A 25,772-nucleotide genomic window follows, 5' to 3' on the forward strand; every position below is an offset into this window, starting at 1 on the left:
GTGTCCGAGGTTCATATATGGTTTTATTGAATGTATTAACTGTTGTCATGTTTCAGATAAGGCAGGGTAGGGGAGACCTTGCAGAACAATCAACGAAGTTTTGATAGAAACATGTTTGTTGGATTATGGGTGATTTTTTATATTTTCAGAGAGCTTTTTTGGATGTTTACCAACATTTCTGAAGAGGAAGGTAATGTATGCTATCACTTTCCAACGTGAATAAGTTGTAATTTGGAAAAACAGTTTTATCGCTAAAAACAAACCAGCTCTTCTCTATATTTAAGGAGCAGTGAATAAATGTGGATAATGATAATAAACCATCCTTGTGTAGCCACTCATAAAGCAGTGCTGTTGACCACCTGATTTTGCTTGAGGCATTTTATTTTTATTTTTTATTAGGTCTATATGAAGTGGGAAAATGTCTTGCAGTATCACATACATAAGCCATGCCTGCAGGCATGCATACTTGGAAAATGATTCCAGTGATTTTGATGAAAATGTAGATGCATACGGATAGAGTTTCAAGAAGTAGTTTCTGCCCCATGATGAAAATTCACACATTTCCTTTTGATGAATTGATAGATCCATGACTTCATTACTTTAGAGGAATAGTTTTTCTGGCCTACTCAGTTGACTAGGAGCTATGACTTGTATTCCCCAAGCCCCCCAAAAAGCCAGAAAATCACCTTGAGAATCTTGTAAGTTTCATAGGTGATCTTTGGGAAATGATCCTTTATTATTTGGCTGTACACTAGCCCATGGTGTGGGAAGTCTCCTTAGGGATTGTGCAAAGTGGCCATTCTGGACTGCTTTGGGACCAAGTAATGCCTTGGGAAACTTGAGGCCCAGAAAGCAGAAGGTTGGGGCCAGGGGCAGAACAAAAGAAAATGGACCTGAAAAGAAGTTGTAACCAAGGCAGAAGGAGGAAGAGAGAAAAAGGGTCCTTAGGGGGTGGGAGTGTGCTTGATGTGGAGTGGGTTTCATGAGTGCTATTGTAGGCTTCTATTGCTGAAATACAGACTTTCAGTTTGCCTGTAAGCAAACTGTGATGCCTTAAAGCAAATTCTAGTCAGGTACTGGCCTTCTGCTTAGTGAGGAGTGAGTGGATATTGGAGTTATGAAAGTCAAAAGTTACATCTGTGTTTTGGAAAGTTTTTTCTTCTGATTTTGGAAACTGTGAGCCATGTTTTCTCAAATGTGTGCAGGTGAAAATTGGTAAAAACTGCAGCTGGAGTGTTTTTAAAGATTTGTGAATCAGACAACAACATTTTCTACGTGGAAATTTATGTTCCCGCCATGAATCTGAGAGTGATGTTGCCTTGGCATAATCAGGAGAAGTTCACCTTTTATGAGTAGAGACTGGGAGAAAGTTTTATCATGCATATGTAAAAAAATGCTAATACCATTTCCCCAGCATGATTTCAAAATTATAATGTCTTTGTTGAACACTGGGAGAAGCAGGGCACTGAACACACCTGTGGTTAAGAAGTACATAGTTGTGGGAATATGTTCCACCATTACAGGGATGGGAACCTTGTTTTTTTTTTTTCTCTGCCTAAGGCCATTTGGTTATTTGTAACATCATTTATGGGCAGTACAAACTTATCAACATAAAAATCAGCTTGCTGTAGATTTCTTGAATTTCGGGTTCTGCGTATGGTTGCTTTGACAAGGCATAAGTGATTTTATCGGCGTTTAACCACCTGCTGCCCTACCCTGCTCTGTTAGTTTTCTGTTCCTGAAGTGAGATGTCTGAGATTCAGTATTTATGAGGAAATGAGGTTTATTTCACTCATATTCTGGAAGTTCAAGATCATGTTGCTGGCTCAGATGAGGCTCCCATGGCCAAATCACATCATGGCCAGTGACATCATGGCAGGAGTGCATGTGAGAGACAGACAAGAAGCCTGTCATTTATAACAGTCCTCTTGTAAGAACTAGCTGGAGTTCCCCAACAACTGCTTGATCCCATTTCCATGTTGGTATCTCGTGTGGATGGCAGAGGTCCACATACTTGGCTTGTCTTCCACTGCCTTCCCAGGTGCATTAGCCAGAAGCTGGATTGAAAACAGAGGTTCTGGACCTTGAATGAAACACTCTGAAATAGGATGTTGGTGTACCAAGCAGCAGCTTAACCCACAGTGCCTCAGTCTGTACTTCTACCCTCAAAACTGCAACACTTGAGCAGAATCTTCCTTGAACAGGAAACATAGTCATCTGCCTCGGTACCTTTGGGTACCAGGACCTCAATGACACCAATATCTGTAACTGCTCTTGTTCCACCTGGTGTTTGTATAGAATCCATGCACATCTTCCGTATACTTAATCTCTTGAGGACTTAGCAATACTGATTATAGTGTAAATGTTGTGTAAGTAGTTGTAATTGATTGTTCATAAATGTAATCCTCCCTACACCCCAGATACCATGTATTTTTTAAATTTTTTATTTGATTTGGTTGGTAGGATGATTCTAAAGCTGTGAGAGCCAATGATATTTAAAGCCAACTGTACATGCTAAAAGAATGCTCTGTTGGAGGGGAAAGGTGAGAGCCAGCAAGATGGAAAATAGCAGCTGGCTTGGAGGCCCTGGCTTGGGTGTAATCTGAGTCTGCTCCCGAGGAGTGTGACTAAGAGCAAATCTTTAACCACAGGAGCCTCAGTTTGCTCAACTGTGAAATAACGGGGTTGGCCTCAGGGATAACCAGGATCCTTTCCAGCTCTGAGGTTCTGAATTTTAATGAACCAGAACCAACTGAAGCCTTCGACTATTTCCAGCCTTAAGCCTGAACCCAACTGGTATTTCACTTTCAGTCTGATTTGTCGGTTGTAGTTCATTGTTGTAGAACAGGGCCATATTTAGTCATGGAGTGCTGCTGATTCAAGGACAGCTGGGGAAGTTTTCATCCCTCTTTGTGTACTGTTCACATGGTTTCTAACCTCTGAAGTGTGTGTAGGTGTGGGTAGAAATTCAAGTCATTTTGGAGGCACCTTAGTCACCTTATAATCAGGAGTGTTTGTGTAAACACCACGGACCCGGAAACTGAAACAAATACTTGGCCATTTTGTAATCATGCTGTTTTAGAAAGAAAATCGAATAATTCATTTCTATCCCTCTTTACTATGTTAGATGCTTACCTAGAAATATATGCATTGATTTCCTTTCTGCCTTCTTAATAAACTTCTGTCTGTTGATGAATCGAAGTGCACCTGTGTGATAAAGCATCAACAAAGAGGATATAAGATAAATGGGGCTTCGTGTAAGTGGGTGGCTGTGGAGCCAGTAGAACAGGAGGACCCTGAGATAGACATGAGAGTCATGCTACTGGTTGGAAATTGAGCCTTTGCTGTAATGTCCGACACACTGCAAGCAAGGACCCGTTAGGCGTAACTCTGGTTGGATGATAGAGGTGTCTTTCTGTGACCAGGAAGGCCAATGACCTCTTCTTTAAAACCATCTTTAAAAGTGTTGCATCCCTGTAATTCCTTTACTCATGCTATTGTATTAATTTGGTTGATGCTACAGATGCTACAGGTTTGATTTGAATACTAAAGCACAGTTTTCACACTGTGTTGCTTTAAAGTTGTTGTGGAAGAGGAAGTGCAGTGGCTTTTACATGTGGCCCGTGGCAGCAGAGTATGAGGATTCGGGTTTCTGCACATGGCTGAGTCCCATGGGCATCAACATTTGCTTTGTTGTGTCTGAGGAACCTGTGACTTCAAGCTGTGGTGCCAGACTTCTGTTTGTGCTGGCACTCTCAGGGGACCTGAATAAGCAAGCACTGCCTCACCTGACAGCGTGTGGAGCTGTGCTTTTTGTCAGTGGATACTCTGATTTGAGTTTTTCTTCTGTTGCAAATATGTAGGTGGAATGGAGAAATTTTTATCCTGGAAGAGAAAGTGATGAGTAGACTTCATCACTAGATTCTGAGTATTGCTTAAGATGAGTTTGTCTGAATTTGGACAAGGTATTGTGTAATATCAATGTAGTAGTGTTAGATAGGCTGGGGAAGTTGAAAGACCTTGAAAAGAGACCTGAGGAATAAGAGGAGCTATTATTAGCATCCTTGTGGTGGTTGCAGAACTGAAATATCAGTAATGTCTTATCTTGACAAGGTGGTGCATGAGAAGCTAAATTGTAATTTCTAGAATCAGTTTGCCAATAGGTCAGATAGTAATTTCAAAAAACAGGTCAGAATATTTGTTTCACTGTTTCATCTTCCTCTACATCTAAAAGAAATATCCTTTAAGATCACCCCTGATGTTTCAGAGAGAAGCGTCATAGAATAATTTTGTAGCTTAAAAGCAGGATGGAATGAGGAGGCAGAGGAAAGAGGTATTAGAATTGCTGTTAGTGTACCGGAAGACACGTGTTAGGCAATGATAGTGAGTTGATGTAGATACATTTTTACTCTTTCCCAGCAGATAACAGAAATGTATTTGTTGGTAGTAGAATGTGGTATGGAAGCTTTGGCATCAGAAGTGAAAGCTCAGATTCTGTTTTTACATTGTGAAGACTACCATTTTTTTTTTTAAATCAGAAGTAGGGACTGCCTAGCCCTTATGCCATATAAGGCTCATGAAATCATTTGATGGGCTCAAAATCAATAAATATATGGAAAGCTAATTTTAAGTTGGTAATTCTGTATGCCCTGTGAATGAATGTACAGAAAAAGGATTCCAAATGCCTGTTTCTGAACTTTTCTCATTTATAAAACACTGAGAAATACTGAGTGCAAAGGTTCCTGAGAACATTGGTGTGCTTTTGAGAAAGCCTGTCGCCTGCTAGGCAGGCATTTGTTCACTGTTCAGTGTGGTAAATGAGCTAGAAAGTCGTTTAAATCTGAAATTTCAGTACCACGGTACAGACACAAACACGTGATGGTCTGAGTCTAGATTACTTGAGAATTTTAAGTGTGTTCTGTTTGTTACCTTCCTTTAGCACATTGCTTAGTGTCTTTTTTCAGGACACTTCAGAGTAACTTTACCAAAAGCACGGACTTGAATGAGTGTTTAAGATCTCAGGAGGTTAGCACCCTCTTGAACAGCCAGTCAGCGGAGTTGTAGGGATCTGAATTCATTTTGATCAGTATTTACCTTATGAGTATGTGATTGTATTGCAAAAACAAGTGGCTACCATTTATTTCTGGTTACTAAGTGCCAAGCCCTCTGTTGAGGTTTTTATATGCACTATCTCTTTTAATCCCTAGAATAACTTGATACAAGTGCCACAACCCTGTTTATGAATGTGAGAATTGTAGATAAACTTGTGAGAAATACATGAAAGGTTCCAGAGCTGGTAAAACTTTGAAGCAAGGTAGCACTGTTTCAGGTTTGTTTATATGCTTTCCTACCTTCACTAATCTGGACCTAGTTGAACTCCTTGAAATCTTGCTACAATGTAGATCTTATCAAGGAGTGCACATGTTTTGGAATCTCTGAAACTTTAGTACTTGAAAAGGAATCAGTTTCTTTGTGTCCACTGCCAGTTTGTTCCATGTGTTGACTTTGACTTTCGTCCATCTGATACAGGTGTAAAATGTTATGGAGGGGGCATGGAAAGTAGTGTTTGCTAACCTTCCCTGCTAAAAAGAATTGCCTGAGGTGATTTTAGATATAAGTCAAATCAAACAACTTGAGAGCCAGTCCCATTGCCAGATAAGCTGACCTGAGCTAAACAGTGCTTTAACTGTTTCATTTGGGGTCAGCTTGAGGATCTGGACTGAGGTTTTGGGAAGGTCTCAGATCAGTAGCCTCAAGTTCCACTTGTGGGTCCTGGTTGACTTGGTGGTCTGCCTCCACATCCCACTCCCCACACCCTTACCCAGTACCCACTGTGGCGGAAGAGAAGTCATTTTCAGTGTTTCAGGAGCATTTGCTGGGTATGTTGTCTGGTGCTGAATCCCCACTAAGGAGTTTTCCATTGCTTGTTGATGCTTTGGTTGCAGTGCATATAATTGGGCCTCCAATTCTGGAAATACCTGCCATATTTGTAAGAATCAGCCCTAAGGCAAGGAGCTGTTCATAGTGTGCCATCTTCCTTCTGTGGCATTCACATTTTCCATCTTTTCTTCTCTCTTCCTCTGTCAGTATCCTCAGCTAAACTGTTCCGCTTGTCCCACCACTCCGCCAACAGTCCTCAGTTAGAACAATGGCAGATGGCAGCAAATCCAGCTGTGGACAAAAGTGTAGGCAGCAGTGGCCTTTGAAGGCAGAGAAGTTGTTTGCTGTTTTTTAGCCTACCCTGTTGGAGCAGAGATTCTATGGAAATGTGCTACTTACACTTGCAAATGTTTGTCCTCAATCATCGAGATTTTTTTTTTATTACATTTACACATGAGGGGGCAGTATGGTACTATAAAGCAAATGCTCTGTTGAAATTGCTTGTTTTTATTGGTATATAATAGTTTCTAGGTGAGAACTTTTAGATTGTGCAATTAAGACGCCAACATCATTGTTGATTATTAAATGTGATACTCTTCTGTAAGTGATACCCCGAGTTGTATCACAGGTCAGGTGCCTGTTTTTATTTCAGTGAATAAATAATAATTTCCTTACAATAGTGAGATGTACAGGCATTGCCTTTTTTTGTGCATTGTAGATGTGCGTTTTGTGTGATGCTAGTTGGCTCTCTCTTCGGCTTCCACCTAAGGAACACAGATTGTTTTGGGTTGATGCCTCCACTGTATTTTATTTTATAGTTTTATTCAGGGCCGAGGATCTCAAGTAGTTGGGAGGGCAGGTTCTGAGCTGAGGGCTTGGCAGCCATGGCCAATCAACCTCTATATGAAGTTTTTCTTTTGTCTTTCCATAGTACAAGTGGCTTTTTCTTTTTCAATAGAAAAAGAAAAAAGGTTAGCAAAGAAGAAACACCTTTTAATTATTGGCATTAAATGGCATTTTAGTTACACGCAGGACTCCTAGTCCAGGTTCCTCAAAGGGAAGGAGGACTTACCCAGGGTAGTCAGAGGGTATTATGAGCTGATAAAATCTGCAAAGCATTTTAATGAAAAAAAAAAATGTAAATGGGAATCTGGATAGGTAATTTTGTGAGCATAGGCTATTTTTAAACGTGTGAAAATATTTGCAGTCATATGTTTCTGTTTATGTAGTTTGGAAAAGAAAATTGACACCAGCATATTTGGCATAAATAGACCCCTCTGAAATTTAATGGGATATTTGTGCTTAATGTTTTATCTCTGGCTACTTTTTTGGGGGATGAAGAGCTGTGACATGATCTGTACCTAGTAAAAGTAATAATGCTCATTTAGTTTTGGAATGAAATGTTGGAAATACAATGACTTGGTATGGCTTTTTCTTAATTTGCATGAGAAATTTTAATTTGAAATCATAATCTGAAAACAGAAATGAAAAGCTTATGACCCATTCTCCAAACGTGAAGGAATGAGTGATTTTTGGCTCAGGTTGATCTTGAATGAACTCCAAGTCAGACGTTGTTTGTTGCTGGGTTGTGGAGCAGCACGCAGGTTTCTCATGATGTTCTTTCTGCTTTGGTGGCAGATTTTTCGGACCCCGCCCGATTCCACATTCCCTGAGCCCATCTGCCTGTCAGCATCGCCCCCAAACGCTCCACCGAGGCAATCAAAGAGACAAGGCCAGAGGACAAAGAGACCCGTGGCTGTGTACAATCTTTGTCTTGAGCTGGAGGATGGTAAGATGTTAATTCTCTTTTTCTGCTCGACAGCATGTTGGGAGTATAGCATACCATATGTCCTCGGGGCAGGCCATGGTTTTTCTTTCCTCTCTGTCTGAGTTTCTTCTTCCTTTTCAAAAATTGTGATTTTTTTTTTTTTTAGAGTAACTGGGAGAGTGAGGCTTCGTGTCAGAGAAAAAATGCCAGTTTCAGTTTGGTGTTTGTCTTTGTTATGCATGATTCTTTTTTTATTTTTAAAAGGTAGCTCAGATTTCTTTTTTGGGAGACTTGTGTGACCTCCTGTGAGGTTACGTAACCCTGAGACAAATGGAAGGGGAACTAAAATAAAGCAGATCTTTTATGAGCAGAGCTGATGGAGCCTAATGTTAAGTGTATCTAGATTAAAGGTACAGCTTCCAATTACACTGGGGTTTACAGTATCCGTGCCTCGCTTGCCTCGTAAGGCAGAACAGTTCATCACATGACAGTGGTGGCAAACAGAACTGTCTGCCAAGGCCAGCCCGCTGGGCAGCAGAGGGACTCTGGCAAGTGGAAGTTCTCACACCCCATCCAAGCTCCCATGTTCCAGCTAATTCTTGCCATGTGACGGCATTGTCCCAGGGTGGCCAGCTTGCCTAGTTTTCAGAAAGAGTTTGGAGACCTGGATTTTCAACATTAATTCACACAAGGTGGATGAGGCCACTGAATGCTGAGTGGCAATCAAGAAGTTCTCTGCTTACTGAGTCCGTTTTCTGAGTTAGAAAAGACTTTCCTCTCCTTCCTCTTCCCATCATCTTGTTGGTATTGCTTTCGTTTATTTTCCCTTTGAACTACTGCAGTTACATTGCTGTGTGTTTGTGAGATGATTGCCCAAGGAAGAGGGAAGAATGAAGATGGGAGATTGTGGTGCTTTGTAAGCAGCTAGGTGCTCAAGTGGCAGCTACATGTTCAAGCAGTTAGCACGTGGACCCATGCAAGGATTGGACAGCTGTCTTCCACTGGCTGAGATCTGTCTGTATGAAGAATGCTGAGGCCCGAGACTTTCCAACATTCTTTGACATGACCTACGACATGTGCACGTACTGTACAAGTATTAGTTTTGCCATAATCTGTGTGTCATCAAAGTCAGCTTCCCACCTCAGAATTAATTTTTAAACACTAGTTTTAACTTCGGATCCCGGTTAACTTTTAATTGTTATTCTCACATTCACTCTTTCTAAACAGAGCTGCTAAAAGGGAGTGAAATTGACTGGTTTGAATTGCACCTTCTCTTATATCTCACTTGTTCTCTCATAGAAGTGGTAATGAATAGTGAAATGAGTGAGTGTTGGGAACTAGGAGGAAGGAAAAATCGAGAAGGCACAAAATAAGACCTAACATGGCTATTGTCCTTTGAGCAAAATGGAATTGACTACATTTTATGAAGGAGAAATGAAGGGGCTGTTTTTTTCCTCATATAATCACATCTACTTTTTTTGGTTTTCTTAGAAATAGAATAGTAACATTTGACAATTTTTGTATGAGGGATTACTACTATATGTAGATCTTCTAACTGACATGTGTATGGGAATCTGGTGTTGCAGGTAGCAGCTTGATATGCTGTGCCAGCCACAATGTGAGCCCTTAGGAAGGCAGAGTATCTGAGACCTTTACATTAATGCTTCTTGATTGTGGTCTTGAATTTTGTTACTTTTTGGAAACTTTAAGAATCAAGACATCCAGTGAATTTGGTCATTTTTGGTGATTCTGTTTTACCTTAGAAGACATCAAATAATAGAAGTCAGTTCAAACTGTTATTCCTGCTCCCTAGTCAGCACTCCCAGCTATTTGTAGCTCAGCTTGTAGTGAAGCTCATGTTGTGTGAAAAGAAACACTTAGAATATGATAAGTCTTGTATTTTGTCACAACCATAAGTATCATAAAATTTGTATGATAAGTATAAAATAAAAATTGTGAAATAAGTGGAGAGGTGGTAAATATGCTTTCTTCAAAGGGAAAGGCTACTAAAAAGTTGTTCATGTTTAAGTCACTTAGATTGTTGAATTTCATCCCTCAGAAATGTGTACAGATAGAAGATGTATTTCATTTATTTGAAACACAGAGAGAATGAATATCTTTCATTTACTAGTTCACTCCCCAAACAACCATGACAGTCAGGGCTGGGCCAGGCTGAAACCAGAAAGCTGGAACTCCATGTGGGTTTCTCTTGTAGATGTCAAGAGCCCAAGTACTTAGTCCATCTTCTGCTGCTTTCTCAGGAACATTAGCAGGGAGCCAGTTTGGAAGTGAAACAGGTAGGACACAATCTGTTGCTCATGTTGGATGCCCATGTTGCAGGTAGTGCTTTTGTGTGCTGTGTGCTGCGTGTGTGTGTGTGTGTGTGTGTGTGTATTACCAAGACTTAATTTTTTTCTTTTTGTTGTTCAGATAACCTCAATCACTTGTCAACAATTTTGGAAGATTTCAGAAATATCTACTTTGGCTATTTTTCGTTTCTGGTATTAGTAAAGTTTTTGCTATGATTATCTAGTTTGACTGAGAATTTGCACTCTAAGTAGCCCTGACTATTTTTGAAAGTTTCCTGACTTGCATAAATTCAGTAGCAACTTTAAATGCAAACATCTCTATTCTCCTTGCCTTTTACTTATTGCAGTATAAGTTAAATTTCACTTAATAAAATCCCAGGATGAATGCTCTTTTGCTCAGGAGTTAAGGCAGCAAAGTGTCTGCCAAAACTCAAGGAACCAGATCGGGTGGCTGGAGTTTTTCCTCGGCCCTATGATTTGGTTATAAATTTGGTATTTGAGTGAAGTGGTTTGTGGTATGCTATTTGTTCTATATTAAGCAGGAAACTGTGTGCTGTACCAAACAACCATTCTTGGAAAACATCCAGAATGGGTTTCGGTTCAGCATCAGGGAGATCAGTAAGTCATGAACTACAAGTCAGCCAGCCTGTTAGTTTGAGTTGCAGTAGGACAGGCCTGGAAGTGGAGATCCCAGCCCATGTGAAACAGGAATGAAAGCTGCTGCTGCTACCCCTGGTTCTGCCTGTGCGGTGTTGAGTCTCTCCCCTGCCCTCCCCCCATTGAGGGATGGTAAGCGTGACTACCAAGGCTTCCTGTCTTCACTTTGGTCAAAGCTTGAATTGATATTGGCACATTTAACTATCTTTGCTAAGATTGTCATTTTTTAAAAAAATTCTTCTGGAAGCCATATATATTGTTCCCTTGCAGCATTTAATAATCTCTTGGACTTCAAAGCTGAGTGGATTTGACCAAGTCACTTTTGAATCAGCAAAAAATGTGAGGCTGCTAAGTGTTAAAAAGATTAGCAGTCAAAGGGTTGCTTTCATTTATTCGCAAGTTGTCCTGTGTTTTTATTTCCTTAGAACAAGTAATATACAGCAACTTTAACATAGTTTTCCTGCCTGCCCCATGTTTTCATCCTTACTGCCTCTTACATAAAGAGAGCCTGTTTATTATGATTCTTCCAAGTCCAAGGGAAGTTCTTGAGCCTGTCTGCTATGAAGGTAGTTCCTGTTATTTTTCAATGGAGAGGAAGACTTGGCTAGTAGGGGAGAAGTGGTTTGTCATCTGAATTTTGACTAAGCTCTCTGTTCCTCTGTTAGCTCTAATTTTAAACAGCACCAGACATTTATAGGACTAGTTTTTATGTGTCTTGTTGTATAATGTGATATTTTGCGCCTGTCTTCTTTTGCACCTAACCTAGCAATATATTTAGGTAGGCAACCTAAAACTATGATTTGTTGTGAACTGAAAGAGAAAATCATAGTGGATCCCACTGGCATGATTTAATATTATTGCAGAGTTGGTCTTCTGTGTTCTCAGATTGATGCTTTCAAGTTTGATCCTGGAAGTGCTCTGGGCAGCATGTTCTGTGGAACACTTGTTTCTGTAGTGCTGCAGAGTAGTGTAGACGATGGTGAGAGTACAGTGCCCTGTAAGCAAACAGTGACAATATGCACACCCTTTGAGGGAATGGTGGGTAAACAGTGCACCTCCTTCTGTCTGAAGCAGCAACCTGTGCCAATTGTGTCTGTGCCATCAGAGGAGGGCAGAGTGCTGTTGTGATAAGGGGACCCCTTCAACCTGAATCATCGGGAATCAGAACTTTGAAAATAGCTACCCAGAATTTAAGTGTCCCACATCAGTGACATTAATGTTGACGGTATAAATTAGCCACCTTAGATAAGCTGAAAGAATTTGGTTCAATTTGGAGGCATGAGCAAGAGAGCAGAAAATTATATACAGGTCACTGTGAGAGACTTTATCCAGGTGAATTTTTAATCCTCAAATATGAAAAACGGTTAAGCACTTGTGCAGTTTTTCTGCCTCCAGGGCTGTGGATTAGGGGGACAATTCTATGGATGTCTGGAGCTGTTTGAGTGGCACAGGTACCAGGTGAGGAGGATGGTATATACATGATGTAGGCCCACAGGAGAAAATGAGAGCATGCATGAAGCGTGAAGGAAACCACCTGATTGTCAGTGAGCAGGGCTGACAGCATCGCTTGGGGACAGGTAGGCCAGATATGGTTCTGTAAGGCCTCGGAAAAGGCAGCCTAAACAGTGATTGGGCACTTAGAAGCCTGGCCCCAGGAAGATCTGTTCTCCTTTTCTGTTCAAGGGAAAATTGCTTCTGCTCCCTCAGTCTGTTTTATTCACCACCAATTTTGGGTAATAATAGCATCTGCCAGTGAAGATGCTTGGGTAGAGTAAGGGGATGCATGTGTCCAGCACAGTGTGTGGCACACAGTAAGGTCTCAGATGCCAGCTATGGGCTGCTCAGTATCTTGAAAGCCAGGGAAAGGTGCTGTGCATTTAAAAAGGATAACAAGAACCACTGGTTTTCAGTTGTAACGTTTTGAAAGTAGTATTTAAGGAAACTTAATCTGACTTAATCTGCCCGTAGGAATCAGTAAGACTGTGGTAAAAGGCTGGTTAAGTAATTGAGGCTTTAGTTGATGCAATCTTGAATTAGCAGTAGGAAGGGAAAATAAAATGGGTGTTTGGGGGCAATGTTAAAGCAAATTCTTGAGCCTTCTGAACTGCCTGGAGAGGGAGATCAAGGCCAACGTCACAACAGAGGCCACTAACCACAGTTGAAGCTCAAACCTGAGAGTGTTGTGTTTATCTTTTGCTTGGGGCATGAATTTTATTTTCTAGCAGTTTTAACATAAGTAAACCATCTTTCCATCAAAAGGGAACAAATGTCATTTTAATGCTATGTTCAGTACTTCCTGTATGTGATTTTGTAAAATAGGTTTAGTTAAGGTAGCATGCAATGTGTTTATAAAGGTTGTTTACATATAAAGTCAGTGGAAAGGTCATATTAGCTAGTTACTGAAATGTGTTTTTGAAAAAGGAATGCTTTCATAATCATGGTCAACATAGAGTTCACGTTTCTCTTGTTTTACCTCACAGTTATATCACCACGCATGTTCACAGATTTATCTTAAGGCAGGGAACCCACCACTACACAGGAACTTCTACTTGAATAAAAGCTGAGGATGGCTAGCTGACATTAATAGCAATTGTGTTGGCCTCTTATCTCAGTGCCCAAGAGAACATCCTAAGAAAGCATCTTCAGGTGCTTGTGTGAGTGGTGGTTACCTGTTCCACCCTAGTTGTCGGCAGGACAGCTAAACTGGGTGAGCAGCAAGGAGTGTTCCACTGGAGGTCTATTTGGGTATGGATTCTTAGTGACATCCTGTAGCCATCGCTCTTTTCTGTTGGATACATCTGATCCACCTGGCACAGAAGTGTATCAACTCAGGGAACTGCATACAAGCAGCTCTGTCTCAGCTTGAAAGTGTTCCCTTCATTCTGATTCTCTCTCCCTCTCCATGACATTTCACGGGTGTCCTCTGGATCATAACCTCCTGAGTGTGGAGGCCTCTTGCCATGTCCTCAGGCAGTGCTGTGATTGCTTGACATGCAATGATTGTGTTGTAAAGTTAAATCTTCAGGCTGGGCTGGAGTCCGTGACAGCATATGTAGACAGATTATTTCTTAACTTACAGTGATGCGATCAATGGGTTGGAAAAGGCAGCCAGAAGTCCCAGGGCTGTAATTGCATTGCAGCATGCCTGTAAGTCACGCACGATGCCTCCCCTGCACAGGCGTCTCCCCAGAATGCTCTTGGAGCTCGGCCCCCCGATGCTGGTGACAAAGCACGTGGCAGCTTCTGCTAGGACTTCCTCTGCAGTCTTAACTACGCCTCTGTGTGGGACTCACTCTCCCCTCCCCCTGCCTTTTTTTTCCCCCCTAGAGGAGAAAAGGGGCTTATTTAACGCCTTTCAAAAAGTACATAGCTGCTTCTATGGTGAAAATAAGTTCATGGCAGGTAACTGGAATTTACAGAAGAGAGAAAAATTCTTTAAAGCCTGTCTCCCCATGGAGTGGGTTCTCCCCCCCCTTCAGTTCTAATAGCTTTTATTTTAATTTCTAGTTCTGAATTCAAGCAGCTGTCACTCTCTTTATAGCCCTCTTTGAAACTCCTACGGCGTAGGAGGTAGCTGGGCTGTCTAAGAAACATCCTTTCAAACCAACTGAAGTATTGTTTATCCTGAATGAAATGGGATTTTTAAGGCTGTCAGAAGTGACTGATTTGAAGCATTTTCTTTGGTAGGCAAGAAGATGAGCTTTAAATCTGAAAGGAAAAATGATTATCTGTGGTCAGATCCAGGTGACTTCTCAGCAATCCCTTCCATTATGAGCAAATGGTAAAGGTCTCCATGGAACAAGGGTGTTGTCTACAATTAATGCGATGAAGCAAACCGATGGCCTGGTTCTTGTTACTTACACTGTTGAGTGAAAAGAAGCAATCTAAGATGGAGTGAGCTGTGGAAGTACTCAACTTGGGTTGGTCATGGATTATCTCTGAGTAACTCCTTTTTAATCTCTTAGTAGCAACCTTGCAGCCTGGCTTTTTCCAAATGCACCTATTTTCCATGGCTTTCCTATCTAGGAGTACCTGTCAACTTTGGTTGAAGGACAATGAATCACAAAGCCCATTCAAAAATGACTGCTACTTCAAAAATTAGCATGACATGTTAATTTTGTCTCCTTGGGTCAGAGTGGCGATAGTGCTTATTTCTGTTGTGTGTCTTGTGTTTGTGTGTATGCTAATAGGCTACTCTTTTTTCTTAAATTTAATAGCTAATGCAAGAACATGATACAGAATTCAGAGAGAATTGTAGTGACCAGTAAAGTTATAATAAAGTTGGTAGGTCAGAGAACTGTTCTGTTAGTAGGCTCTCATCCTCCATGCTGGAAACTGAGTCAGTCAACCATGTACTCAAATCTCACAGAAACAAATCCAGGCTGGTACCCAGGCTTCCGTACTGAGGGATCTGGGTTCATTACCATATGGTGCCAAGTACAAGTGTTGCAATCCCCCATCCTTCCTGCCCTGGACCTAGCATACGTTGTCAGTTTTCTTACACATCCCTTCAGAAAGATTCTGTTCTTCTAAGGCAAACATCTGTATTTCTTGACTATTAAAATCTCGGTTTCTCCATTTAAAACAGTGGTTAGCGGCTTTTTCTGCAAGCGACTCAAATTGTGGTTGGGAAACAGGAGCTGAAGAAGGAAGAGCTGAGGTGACGGTACTTTAACCGGGGTCTAAACATGGTGTTGCCAGCCTGGGTGCTGCAGAGCAAAGGCAGGTGCTCATTTGAAAGGGAGAGGTGGGTGGGACACACCCGTTTTACTTCAGTGCTCCTACTTTGCTGTGGAAGTATATTATCATGATTCCTACAACCTCTGCCTCAGTGAGCAGATATCTGCTCTTGGGGTGCCTGTGGTGGGGGTCTCTTTGGTGTCTGATGCTTCAACGGATTGTTGCAGTTGGAGTTCAAACACGGTCAGGAGTTTGATGCTGCTTGTGAAGATATCAGGTTCTGTGGTTTCTCCCCTGCCCTGTTCCTCCTTGTCTCTCCATGTGTTTGTTCATTAACTTTTTTTTTGTCATTTTAGATAATGCATTCATAGGCTTGAAAAATCAAAAACCATGAAAGAATATAAAAGTAGAAAGACTGCGTTCAGTCCTGTCCACTCGGTTTCTGAACCTGCAAGCCAGATCTGTAACCATTGCTATTCACATGAGAGTACTTGATAAAGTTTTTGGAAAATGGAATTTAAAAATACACTTACTTCAATTTGAAAGGTTTCGAAACCCACATATAGTTTTTTTTTTAATGCAAATTTCCACATACTTTTTAAACACTCCTTGTATGTATAGATAAAAAAAAAAAATTTTGTTTAATCAAAATAAGCCATTCATTTACTTGAGAGAGAATAAACACAGTTGAGCCAGAGTCACATCCATTGGTTTACCCCACAGTAGTCTCAGCAGCCAGGACTGGGCTGGAACTGGGGCCATAAGCCAGGAGCTCAATCCAGGTCGGCCCAGGGCTGTGGCAGGGCCCCAAGCACTTGAGCTATCACCACTAGCCTCCTAAGGTCTGCGTCACCATGGAGCTGGAATCAGGAGGTGGATGTACTAACTGCCAGGCTGAACGTGTCAGCTCCTTAAAACTTAACGTTTCAGTTTTATTTTCCACAGGCTTTTGAAAGTGTTCTCATAGACACAGCTACATAAAATGGCCATATTTTAGGCCTCAATTTTTCTAGCATCAACAATTTTAGAAAACATGGTTTATCTCTTTCTTATTATCATTTTGTATGTCTAAAGTAGCAAATTGGGGCTGGCATTATGATGCATCAGTTTCAATTTCCACTTGGTTTTGGCAACTCATTTGAGCAGTGGTTGGAGTCTGGCAGCTCCACTTCGGATCCAGTTCCCTGTTAGTGCTTCTGGGAAAGCAATAGAAGATGGCCCAAGCATCCGTGTGGGACAGAGACCTAGATGAAATGCCTAGCCCCTGGCTTTAGCCTGACCCGGCTCTGGCCCTTGATTCTATTTGGGAATGAGTTAGCAGATACATTTCTTTCTCCCTGTCCCCTCCATCTCCCTTTCCTCTCCCCCGCTCCCTTCTAAAGAACTCTGCCTTTCAAATAATTACAGGAATCTTTTTTAAAAAGTAGTAAGTTATCAAGGATTTCATGTAGTTTAATGTATAGCTTCTGAAATCCTTTCACAGTTGAAATTCCAGCTGGCTGGATAAGCACTGTTGTTAGGAATAGTATAGAACTGCTCGCTATATATGGCAGAACAAATAGAATATCAGCAGTTTCATCTGTGTTTAACTTATGGTTTCTGATTTATCATTGTAGAAATCCTTATCTTCGTATCAGCAAATATAGACATACGCCTTATTTATTCCACATGTACTTATTTGCTCCACGTGCAGCGAAGAGTCAAACTTGTGCTTCTATTTTTAGAAAATTTTAGTAGATCTTGTACAGCTTTTAATGTCAGTACAAAGTACGATTTCCCTCTTTTCATTTTAGAATGTTGCATAGTGGTCTATCTAGCCTAATGTATGGATATATGCAATAGAGGGTCCTGTGTTTCCTGTAGTTACGAAATAGTCACACGACACAGCTCCCTTCCCTTTTTTACATTTATTATTATTATTATTATCATTATCATTTTATGATACAGTTCCATAAGTTCCAAGTATTTCCTTTATCCCAGCCCCAATTCTCCTGCACTGCCTAGTTCCTCTATATAATTACTGAAGTATAGCTCTTATAGTTCTTCATACTCAGTCATATGTCCATCATTGCAGACATGGACAATGCCGGAGAGTCCAGCATCCTATTGTCAAGATATAGTAAACAGTTTCATTGCAAGTCCATCTTTATCTAGAAGCAGAAATGCATACTACACTGCATCCTCACATCTGGATGTTAGTCTCCATTTCACAGCTACTGTACATCCCCTCAAATGGAAAGTCATGATACAAAATCAACAATAGAAAGAAAAATAGAAATTTACAATGACATAAAGTTAAATAACATGTTACTAGATATGACAGTCTCCATTACACAGCTACTATACATCCCCTTAAATGAAGACCCACAAAACAAAACTCAACATCTGGAAGATAAAGAAATTAACAACACTGTAAAGTTAAATATCATGCTACTAAATGACTAACGTGTAGCTGAAGAAAGGAAAATGAAGAACCTTCTTGCAGAAAATGGTGCTTCTGTATGATCTATGAGTCATTGAATGATTTAAACAGAAGAAAGTTTTGAAGAGATGAAACTAACAGAAATCCACAAAACCCATGCAATATAGTTTCCACTGATCTTTGTAGGTGAAATGTGTCTCCTACAGACAATAAACAGATTGGTTTTGTTTTTTAATCCAGTCTAATAATCTATGACGTTTGATTGAGCTTTTTACATTCAGGGTTAATATCTATGGGTGGTACTTTGGTCCTGTCATTTTAGGAATGGGTTGTTCATTGGTTTAGTCTTCTGTTGTCATTTTACTGGGATGTTCTTCCCGTTTGCCTTTGGTTTTGGTAGGTGCTGTTCCTCTTCTCTGTCAAGAGAACATCTTGTATCATTTGTAGGGCAGGTTTGGAAGAGGCAAATTCTTTTAACTTTCTTTACTGTGGAAGAATTTAATTTCACTTTCAAAGACAAAAGAAAGCTTTCCTGGATATGTTATCCTAGGCCGACAACTTTTTTCTTTTAGAATCTGAAATATGTGACTCCATTCTCTTGTAGAGTTTCCTGTGAGAGATCTCCTGTAAGTTTAATTGGCATTTCCTTTATATGTCAACTGATGTTTTTCACGTGCACATTTAAGGATCTTTTCCGTATGTTTGACTGAAGAGAGCTTGATGATCATGTGTCTTGGTGAAGATAGCTTTTTGATCAGGCTTGTTGGGAGTTCTGTGCTCCTCCTGGATGTTGTTTCCCAATTCTTTCTCTAGATTAGGGAAATTTTCCTTGATTATTTCGTTAAATACATTTGCAAACTCGGCTTCTCTTTCTGTACCTTCTGCGACTCCCATAACTCTTATATTTGGCCTCTTAATAGTGTCTTTCAATTCTTGAATACGTTTTTTGGCCTGATCCAGCTCTGCTTCCAGCTTTTTGTTTGCTTCCCCTGGTGACAGGAGACATCTTCCAATTCTGAGATTCTTTGTTTTGCCTCCTTCATTCTACTTTGGAGACTCTCCACTGTGCTTTTAATTTGCTCTACTATGTTCTTAATTTCTGATATACCAGCCTTCATTTGCTTTATTGCTTCCTTAAATTCTTTGAACTCTTGCATGAGCTTGTCATTTTTCATCAGAAGCTTTAAAATGACTTTTCTGGGGCTCGGTGATGTGGCCTAGCGGCTAAAGTCCTCGTCTTGAACGTGCCGGGGTCCCTTATGGGCGCCGGTTCTAATCCCAGCAGCTCCACTTCCCATCCAGCTCCCTGCTTCTGGCCTGGGAATGCATTCAAGGATGGCCCAAAGCTTTGGGACCCTGCACCCGTGTGGGAGACCTGGAAGAAGTTCCTGGCTCCTGTCTTCGGATCAGCAGAGCATCGGCCGTTGCACACACTTGGGGACTGAATCATCGGAAGGAAGATCTTCCTCTCTGTCTCTCCTCCTGTCTGTATATCTGGCTTTCCAATAAATAAATAAATCTTTAAAAATAAATAAAGAAAGAAATAAAATGAGTTTTCTGAATTCTGGGTCCCCCATTGCCTCAATGTCTTCCTCAGTTAACTCTGACGTTGGCATAGGGTTTTGCTCCTTTGCAGGAGAGTTTTCAGTACTATTCATTGTGCCTTTGTCTCTTCTTTGCTCTTGGTCATTGTACGTCTGGTTAGCAGAGGCTTCTCCTTGGGGCAGGTTTCTAAGCTCTGTCACCCACAGGTCTACAGTTAGATTTTACTTATTGCAGTTGGAACACAACTCTTTCCTTGCAACAACTTGTGCCACTCCCTCCAGCAGCTACCAGTTCTTATGTTAGATTTCCACCGTGGTCTCCACAGCCCCAGCTCCTGGCTCACCACTCTCCACCTCCTGTGATACAGTGTTGAGGCTGCACCATTGTCTCTGCAACCTTTCTCCCACTTCTGGTTCAAGCAGGTCCCAGATTAGAGGGAAACCAGGTGTCCTATGTTTATGTTGTTGGTGGCACTGATCTTGCCAGAACCTGTTGGACGTTAGGTCTGGGTGCCACACGGACCTATTTTGACACGTACAATGCCATAGTTGGTATTATTTTCCTGTGGGACCTCAGTGAGTTCTCACGAGCTCAGCACATGTGCAGTTCACTGTTGTCCCCTGCAGTCCTAAAGCTATTGCCACAATGTACAAATGGCGCCTGACGTACCACCACTAGTAGAGTTCTTGATCTGCTGGCCATCAGATCTGAAGGCTACCCAGACCTGTCTTGGGTGGAACCTGTATAATGCCACATCATTGCAGTTCACTGTGTCAGAAATGAGCTCACTTCCTGCTCAGAGCATACTCTGTCCTTTCCCTATCCCTTTCCTCCTTACTCAAAATGGCACCCAATTCCGCTCTAGAGGGCTGACTGGGCTCTGAAATCCACCCAGTTCTCGCACTGCCTGTCTGGGACCTGCTGCTCTGTCCCTGCTCCTGGTCAAATGAAACGGACCAGCAGGACGGACAGTACTTTGTCAGAGTTCACCTCCCAAGCTCCCAGTGAAAGTCCCTTCCCACCTGGTTGCTGGTGGAGTTCTCAGCTTTGGTGGAGTTTAGATCGCTGTGCTGGAGTATCAGTCACTTGAACACAACACTGCTGTGCCAGCTGCTTTCCTGTGTCTGTCAGTCTCCATGTACCCTTTTGCTTTTGTTCTGTCCTTTCCTATTTCCTGAAATATGTCCTCTCTGCTTCATCCTGATTAAATGTTTTTCTGTCCGTTTAAACATGTCCTTACCCTATTCTGCCATCTTAATTCTCTACAGGTCCTTTCCTAACTACACACAAACTTTAACCTTTCCACATGGGAAAATGTTTGTATAGAGCATTATATGCATGGTGTGCTTCCTAATGAAGAATGCATTGGCTCAATTTTAGTTTTAAAACTAACACGGGTTAAATAAATGTACCGCATAGAATTAAATCTGGACAAAGAAACAAGATGGTGTGCATTTAGTGAAAACTGTGCCTCTTTAGCTTTTGCATTTCCTTGGGCTAACCACTTGCAGCATGATCCTCGGTGCAGATGCTGAGAGGCAGTAGTGAGTTGCAGCTCGATGCGAAAATGCTAGTGCTATTGCTGTAGTGCAGCTGACTGTGCAGGGTTGCAAATGTTCTTGAAGCTCATGTGCTCTCAGCTGTGGACATTAGAGGTGAAGACCCACACATCCATTCAGTTTCTCACTTCACATGTGATGTTCATTCAATTTTATGAGATTTTCAGTGTTTTGTTGTACAATAGGCTTTATGTTAAGATGAGTTTGTCCTATGCTAGACTAATGTAGTTATGCTAAGTCTGCTTAAGTTAGAACAAGCCAATCTAGGCTACTAACTAGGTTAGCTGTGTTAAATAAGCTTTTAATTTAATAGTACTTTCTGCTTACGGGTCTATTTGGAAAACAACGTCATAAGTTGAGGTGTGTCTATAATCAGTTGTGACAAAGCTGTTATCCTTAGGGGATAATAACTATTTCCTTTAAGGGTTTGTATGTCATTGTATGTCCTGTCTTTTTGAATAGTGAATTTTTGCACATACATATACACACATAAGATTAAAGGACACATATCACATGCATACATTTATCTGTATATTTCTAAAGCTTCAGCTTAACGTTGAAATGACCTGTGCTTATAAGTTGCGCATCTTGAGACATTGGGAATGAAAAACAGCCATAGAAAGAAAGGAGTCCTTCAGGATAGAGAAACTCTACTGAACAGCAGAGAATGACGAACTATTCCTGCTCAGTATTCTCCTGCTAAATTTAACGTATCTTTCACCTTTTACTTCTGATGGTTGCTGAGTCCAACTGTCCTAGAATTTTGATCACTATTAGTGGAAATTCTTAAGTGGCAAAGAATTTTATTGAATGGTAGGCATGTTTGTGGTTAAGTTTGGATTTAGACTAACCTGGCTCTAAATCCCTGATCTCCTCTTGATGACTTTTATGGTCTCAGCAAATCCCTTGCTAAGCCTCACGAATTCAGGCAATAAAACTTTGACATGGATTTTGCCAAGATCAGCGGAGTTAATGGATGTGAACTGCTCAGTCTATATGTAGTAAATATTCAGGAATGTGAACTTACATTTCTTCTTTGAGGATCTACTGTATGAGATAGGAAGGCTTTGAACATATTTTCTTGCTTGGTTTGCATTCTGTGAAAATGTAAGTAAGTCTTGCATTTCAGTGTGATAGCTAGGATAATTGGTTGATTGCCAGTGTCTTATGGTAGCAGTAATAACCGCAAACATGCTTTCAGTAATAATCACAAACATGCTTGCAGTAGCAGGTAAATCTCTCGAAGGCTAGCTGCTTTCCCTGTCTCGGTAGGGCTGGAGTCTGGGTTCTGAGCACAGCACTCTTAATTTCCTGAACTGTTGAACTGGCAGACTTCCCCAGAAGTTTATGGAAGACAGTTTGATTCAGTAACTGATAACTTTTTGGTGCTTAAGGATGACAGTGCAGATTTTTTTCCCTTATGTTACAGCAGAAATCCCTGAGTCTAAATAATAACTGAGACTGTGGTAATGATATAAAAATGTCCTTTGCTTTACAGAGTAAAGCCATTTACTCTGACTTCTGTTGACATTGCTACTGAGCTGGTTTGACTTGTTTCCTAATTGCATTGGTACTGACTTCTGTGACCCTTAGCAGGTAGTCTTGTGATTCTTGTGTTTTAAACTAATGCCTATTAACTGCTACTCTTTCTGAAGAGTCTGTGTTTTTGTCATGTGATTGATTGTAACCCAGCTGGTTCTGTCATCTGCTTCTTTTTACCATGCCTATTTGGCATAGTCTGACTTTCTGATTGTTTTTTTAAGGCAACCATTATGCTTTTTTTTTTTTTTGAAAATCTTTGCACAGTAAAAATATGAAGGCTACTTAATCGTTCATGCCTTAAGGTGACATTTTAATTTGTGATTCAGGAGTTCCCTTTCCTCTTAGTTTGTAAATCTCTGTGCAATTTTGTTTTGGGGCTTTGGGAATGGGTGGTGGGAGGCTATTGATTCCAGAGGGAGAATTTGCATGCATTTGTCCTACATAGCTCTATTGCCATTAGTCTGTGTGTTCCCTTTTTGGTTTGTGTGAGTTCATGGTGGTAAAAAGAGGTGAGAGGAACCAGAATATCTTGTCTCCCTCCCTGCCCAGGATGGAGTGACTGGAGCTTTGGTGTGATTGAGAATACAGGTAGGTGGGCTTTCAGGAACTTCTCTGTTCCTTTAGTGAGTATCAGCTTTGTCAGAATACTGCCACCAGCTGAGAAACACAGTTGTTTTCTTTCCTTAGTGGACTGTTGGGAAGGGTAATTCTGTAATTCCCCTCCTGTTGTGCTCCAGGGTAAAATTGAACTGATCAGAGAATTGCTACTATTTTCTAGTAATGATCATTCACTGCCTTCTACTCTTTGGCCAGTAAAGAGCTTACTTTGAATGATAAAGTTGGTTTGCTTTTGGAAAAAAGCTACTCACTCTATTCATAATTTTAGCAGTTTAATTCTGAAATCAAACTTGGAGTTTATAAAGTATCTTAGTTTTTTCAATAAACTGCACAGGTGTGTATGTGTACATGTTTGTGTTTGCCCAAGTATTTATTCCAAGCAAGCTAAACTAATGTATGAGATGTTAAGAGGTAGTACTGAGTACTCCAGGATAGGTTTTGAGGATAGGATGCATATTGCTATGCCTTAAACTCTGAAAAATGTCTCAATTTTTTCTTCAGACTGTTCCTGTCTAGAGATCTTACCTGTTTGATTATACCATCATCAATTGTGTTTCGTCAGGAAACGTCTATCAGTTAGTTGGTTGTTTTTGGTTCGAGATGGCTGTGGAAGGGTATAAGAGGAGTGCCAGGTTTTCATAGGCTATTTGGAGGGGAGGTCATTGAGTTTTGGATTGAACTATGCCTTTTTCAGGTGTGCTGGTTAGAGCGGTCTTACACAGTTCTTGCTGTGTGTCTGCTGTTCCATTTGTATGTTGTAGCTTGTAGTTAGAGAAGATCATAGAATTCCATAACATTCTGGTCCAGGGAAGCATCTGGATATGTTGTGGGGGGAAAAAGTCTGTTTTTCTTATACAGCCAACAAATGGGCTGTTGCGTTGGTCTTAGGTGACAGATGGGCAAGGCAGGTCGTTCTGTGTTGTTTGAGTGTGGCCTTTTCTTCTTTCCTCATCCTCTGGCATCTAGCTACACCTCTCTTTCTGAAACTCAGTAATTGTGGGAATGTTCATGCTGGGAAGGGTGCAAAAATAAAATACTAGGCAAAATATTGATTCCTGTTTTTGGAGCAATTGTGAGTGTATGCCGTTCTGGATGTCAGATTCCTTCACCAAGCTGGAGGTCTTGAGCGGCTGGAAATCAAGCAGATGGGGCTACTTCAAAAGAATCCCATGAGAAACAAAATTTAAAGACAGGGTTATTTTGATGTAAAAAGTTCTGTAATTCATGCAAAGGAAGGATCTTGCAAAAGTCCATGACAGATACATATTGTGGGGAAACAACAAAAACAGCTATGCCTGGATTCCAAAGCTATTTTACACTGGAGTAAACTTTACTTTTAGTTTCATTCTCAAAACTCAAAGCTTCTAAATTACCTTGTGCTTTTAAGACCTCGGGAAAAGGGATTACGGTTATGGGCAACCAGAGTGTCCTTGGGTGATATTCCTAAAAGCAGAATTTCATACTGGATGGGATGCTTTGTGACCTGCTGTGAAACTTTTTGATGTCTAGTTTCTTAGGAGAGGAGTAGTGAAATTTGATTGCTCTTCACTATATTTAGGAAACAGGAGTGCTTAGTGTACCCGACTCTGCTCATGTACTCAATCATTGATCAGAGGGTGATTACCATTCCTTTAATATCTGTCACTCTTAAAATGAGCTGTTAAAGAGGAGAGAATCAAGATGGCAGAATAGGGTAAGGAAATGTTTAAACGGACAGAAAAACATTTAATCAGGATGAAGCAGAGAGGACATATTTCAGGAAATAGGAAAGGACAGAACAAAAGCAAAAGGGTACATGGAGACTGACAGACACAGGAAAGCAGCTGGCACAGCAGTGTTGTGTTCAAGTGACTGATACTCCAGCACAGCGATCTAAACTCCACCAAAGCTGAGAACTCCACCAGCAACCAGGTGGGAAGGGACTTTCACTGGGAGCTTGGGAGGTGAACTCTGACAAAGTACTGTCCGTCCTGCTGGTCCGTTTCATTTGACCAGGAGCAGGGACAGAGCAGCAGGTCCCAGACAGGCAGTGCGAGAACTGGGTGGATTTCAGAGCCCAGTCAGCCCTCTAGAGCGGAATTGGGTGCCATTTTGAGTAAGGAGGAAAGGGATAGGGAAAGGACAGAGTATGCTCTGAGCAGGAAGTGAGCTCATTTCTGACACAGTGAACTGCAATGATGTGGCATTATACAGGTTCCACCCAAGACAGGTCTGGGTAGCCTTCAGATCTGATGGCCAGCAGATCAAGAACTCTACTAGTGGTGGTACGTCAGGCGCCATTTGTACATTGTGGCAATAGCTTTAGGACTGCAGGGGACAACAGTGAACTGCACATGTGCTGAGCTCGTGAGAACTCACTGGGGCCCACAGGAAAGTAATACCAACTATGGCATTGTACGTGTTAAAATAGGTCCGTGTGGCACCCAGACCTAATGTCCAACAGATTCTGGCAAGATCAGCGCCACCAACAACATAAACATAGGACACCTGATTTCCCTCTAATCTGGGACCTGCTTGAACCGGAAGTGGGAGAAAGGTTGCAGAGACAATGGTACAGCCTCAACACTGTATCACAGGAGGTGGAGAGTGGTGAGCCAGGAGCTGGGGCTGTGGAGACCACGGTGGAAATCTAACATAGGAACTCAGATCTTGTACCTGCTGGAGGGAGTGGCACAAGTTGTTGCAAGGAAAGAGTTGTGTTCCCACTGCAATAAGTAAAATCTAACTGTAGACCTGTGGGTGACAGAGCTTAGAAACCTGCCCCAAGGAGAAGCCTCTGCTAACCAGACGTA

The 25,772-nt window shown here is 41.3% G+C and overlaps 1 protein-coding gene across 3 annotated transcripts in view; it reads left to right on the forward strand.

Annotated features, from left to right (window-relative positions):
• The window catches only part of ARHGAP10 (Rho GTPase activating protein 10), a 322,621-nt gene that overhangs the window by 246,237 nt on the left and 50,612 nt on the right, over positions 1-25,772 (forward strand). For all 3 annotated transcript variants that reach the window (XM_040967286.1, XM_040967288.1, XM_040967287.1), the window contains one exon: positions 7,519-7,669. In XM_040967286.1, the coding sequence (XP_040823220.1) occupies positions 7,519-7,669 (151 nt within the window). The remainder of the gene's footprint in view (positions 1-7,518; positions 7,670-25,772) is intronic.

This window comes from Ochotona curzoniae, unplaced genomic scaffold (assembly GCF_017591425.1).
Source record: "Ochotona curzoniae isolate NIBS_2020 unplaced genomic scaffold, NIBS_Ocur_1.0 scaffold_4506, whole genome shotgun sequence".
NCBI lineage: Eukaryota > Metazoa > Chordata > Mammalia > Lagomorpha > Ochotonidae > Ochotona > Ochotona curzoniae.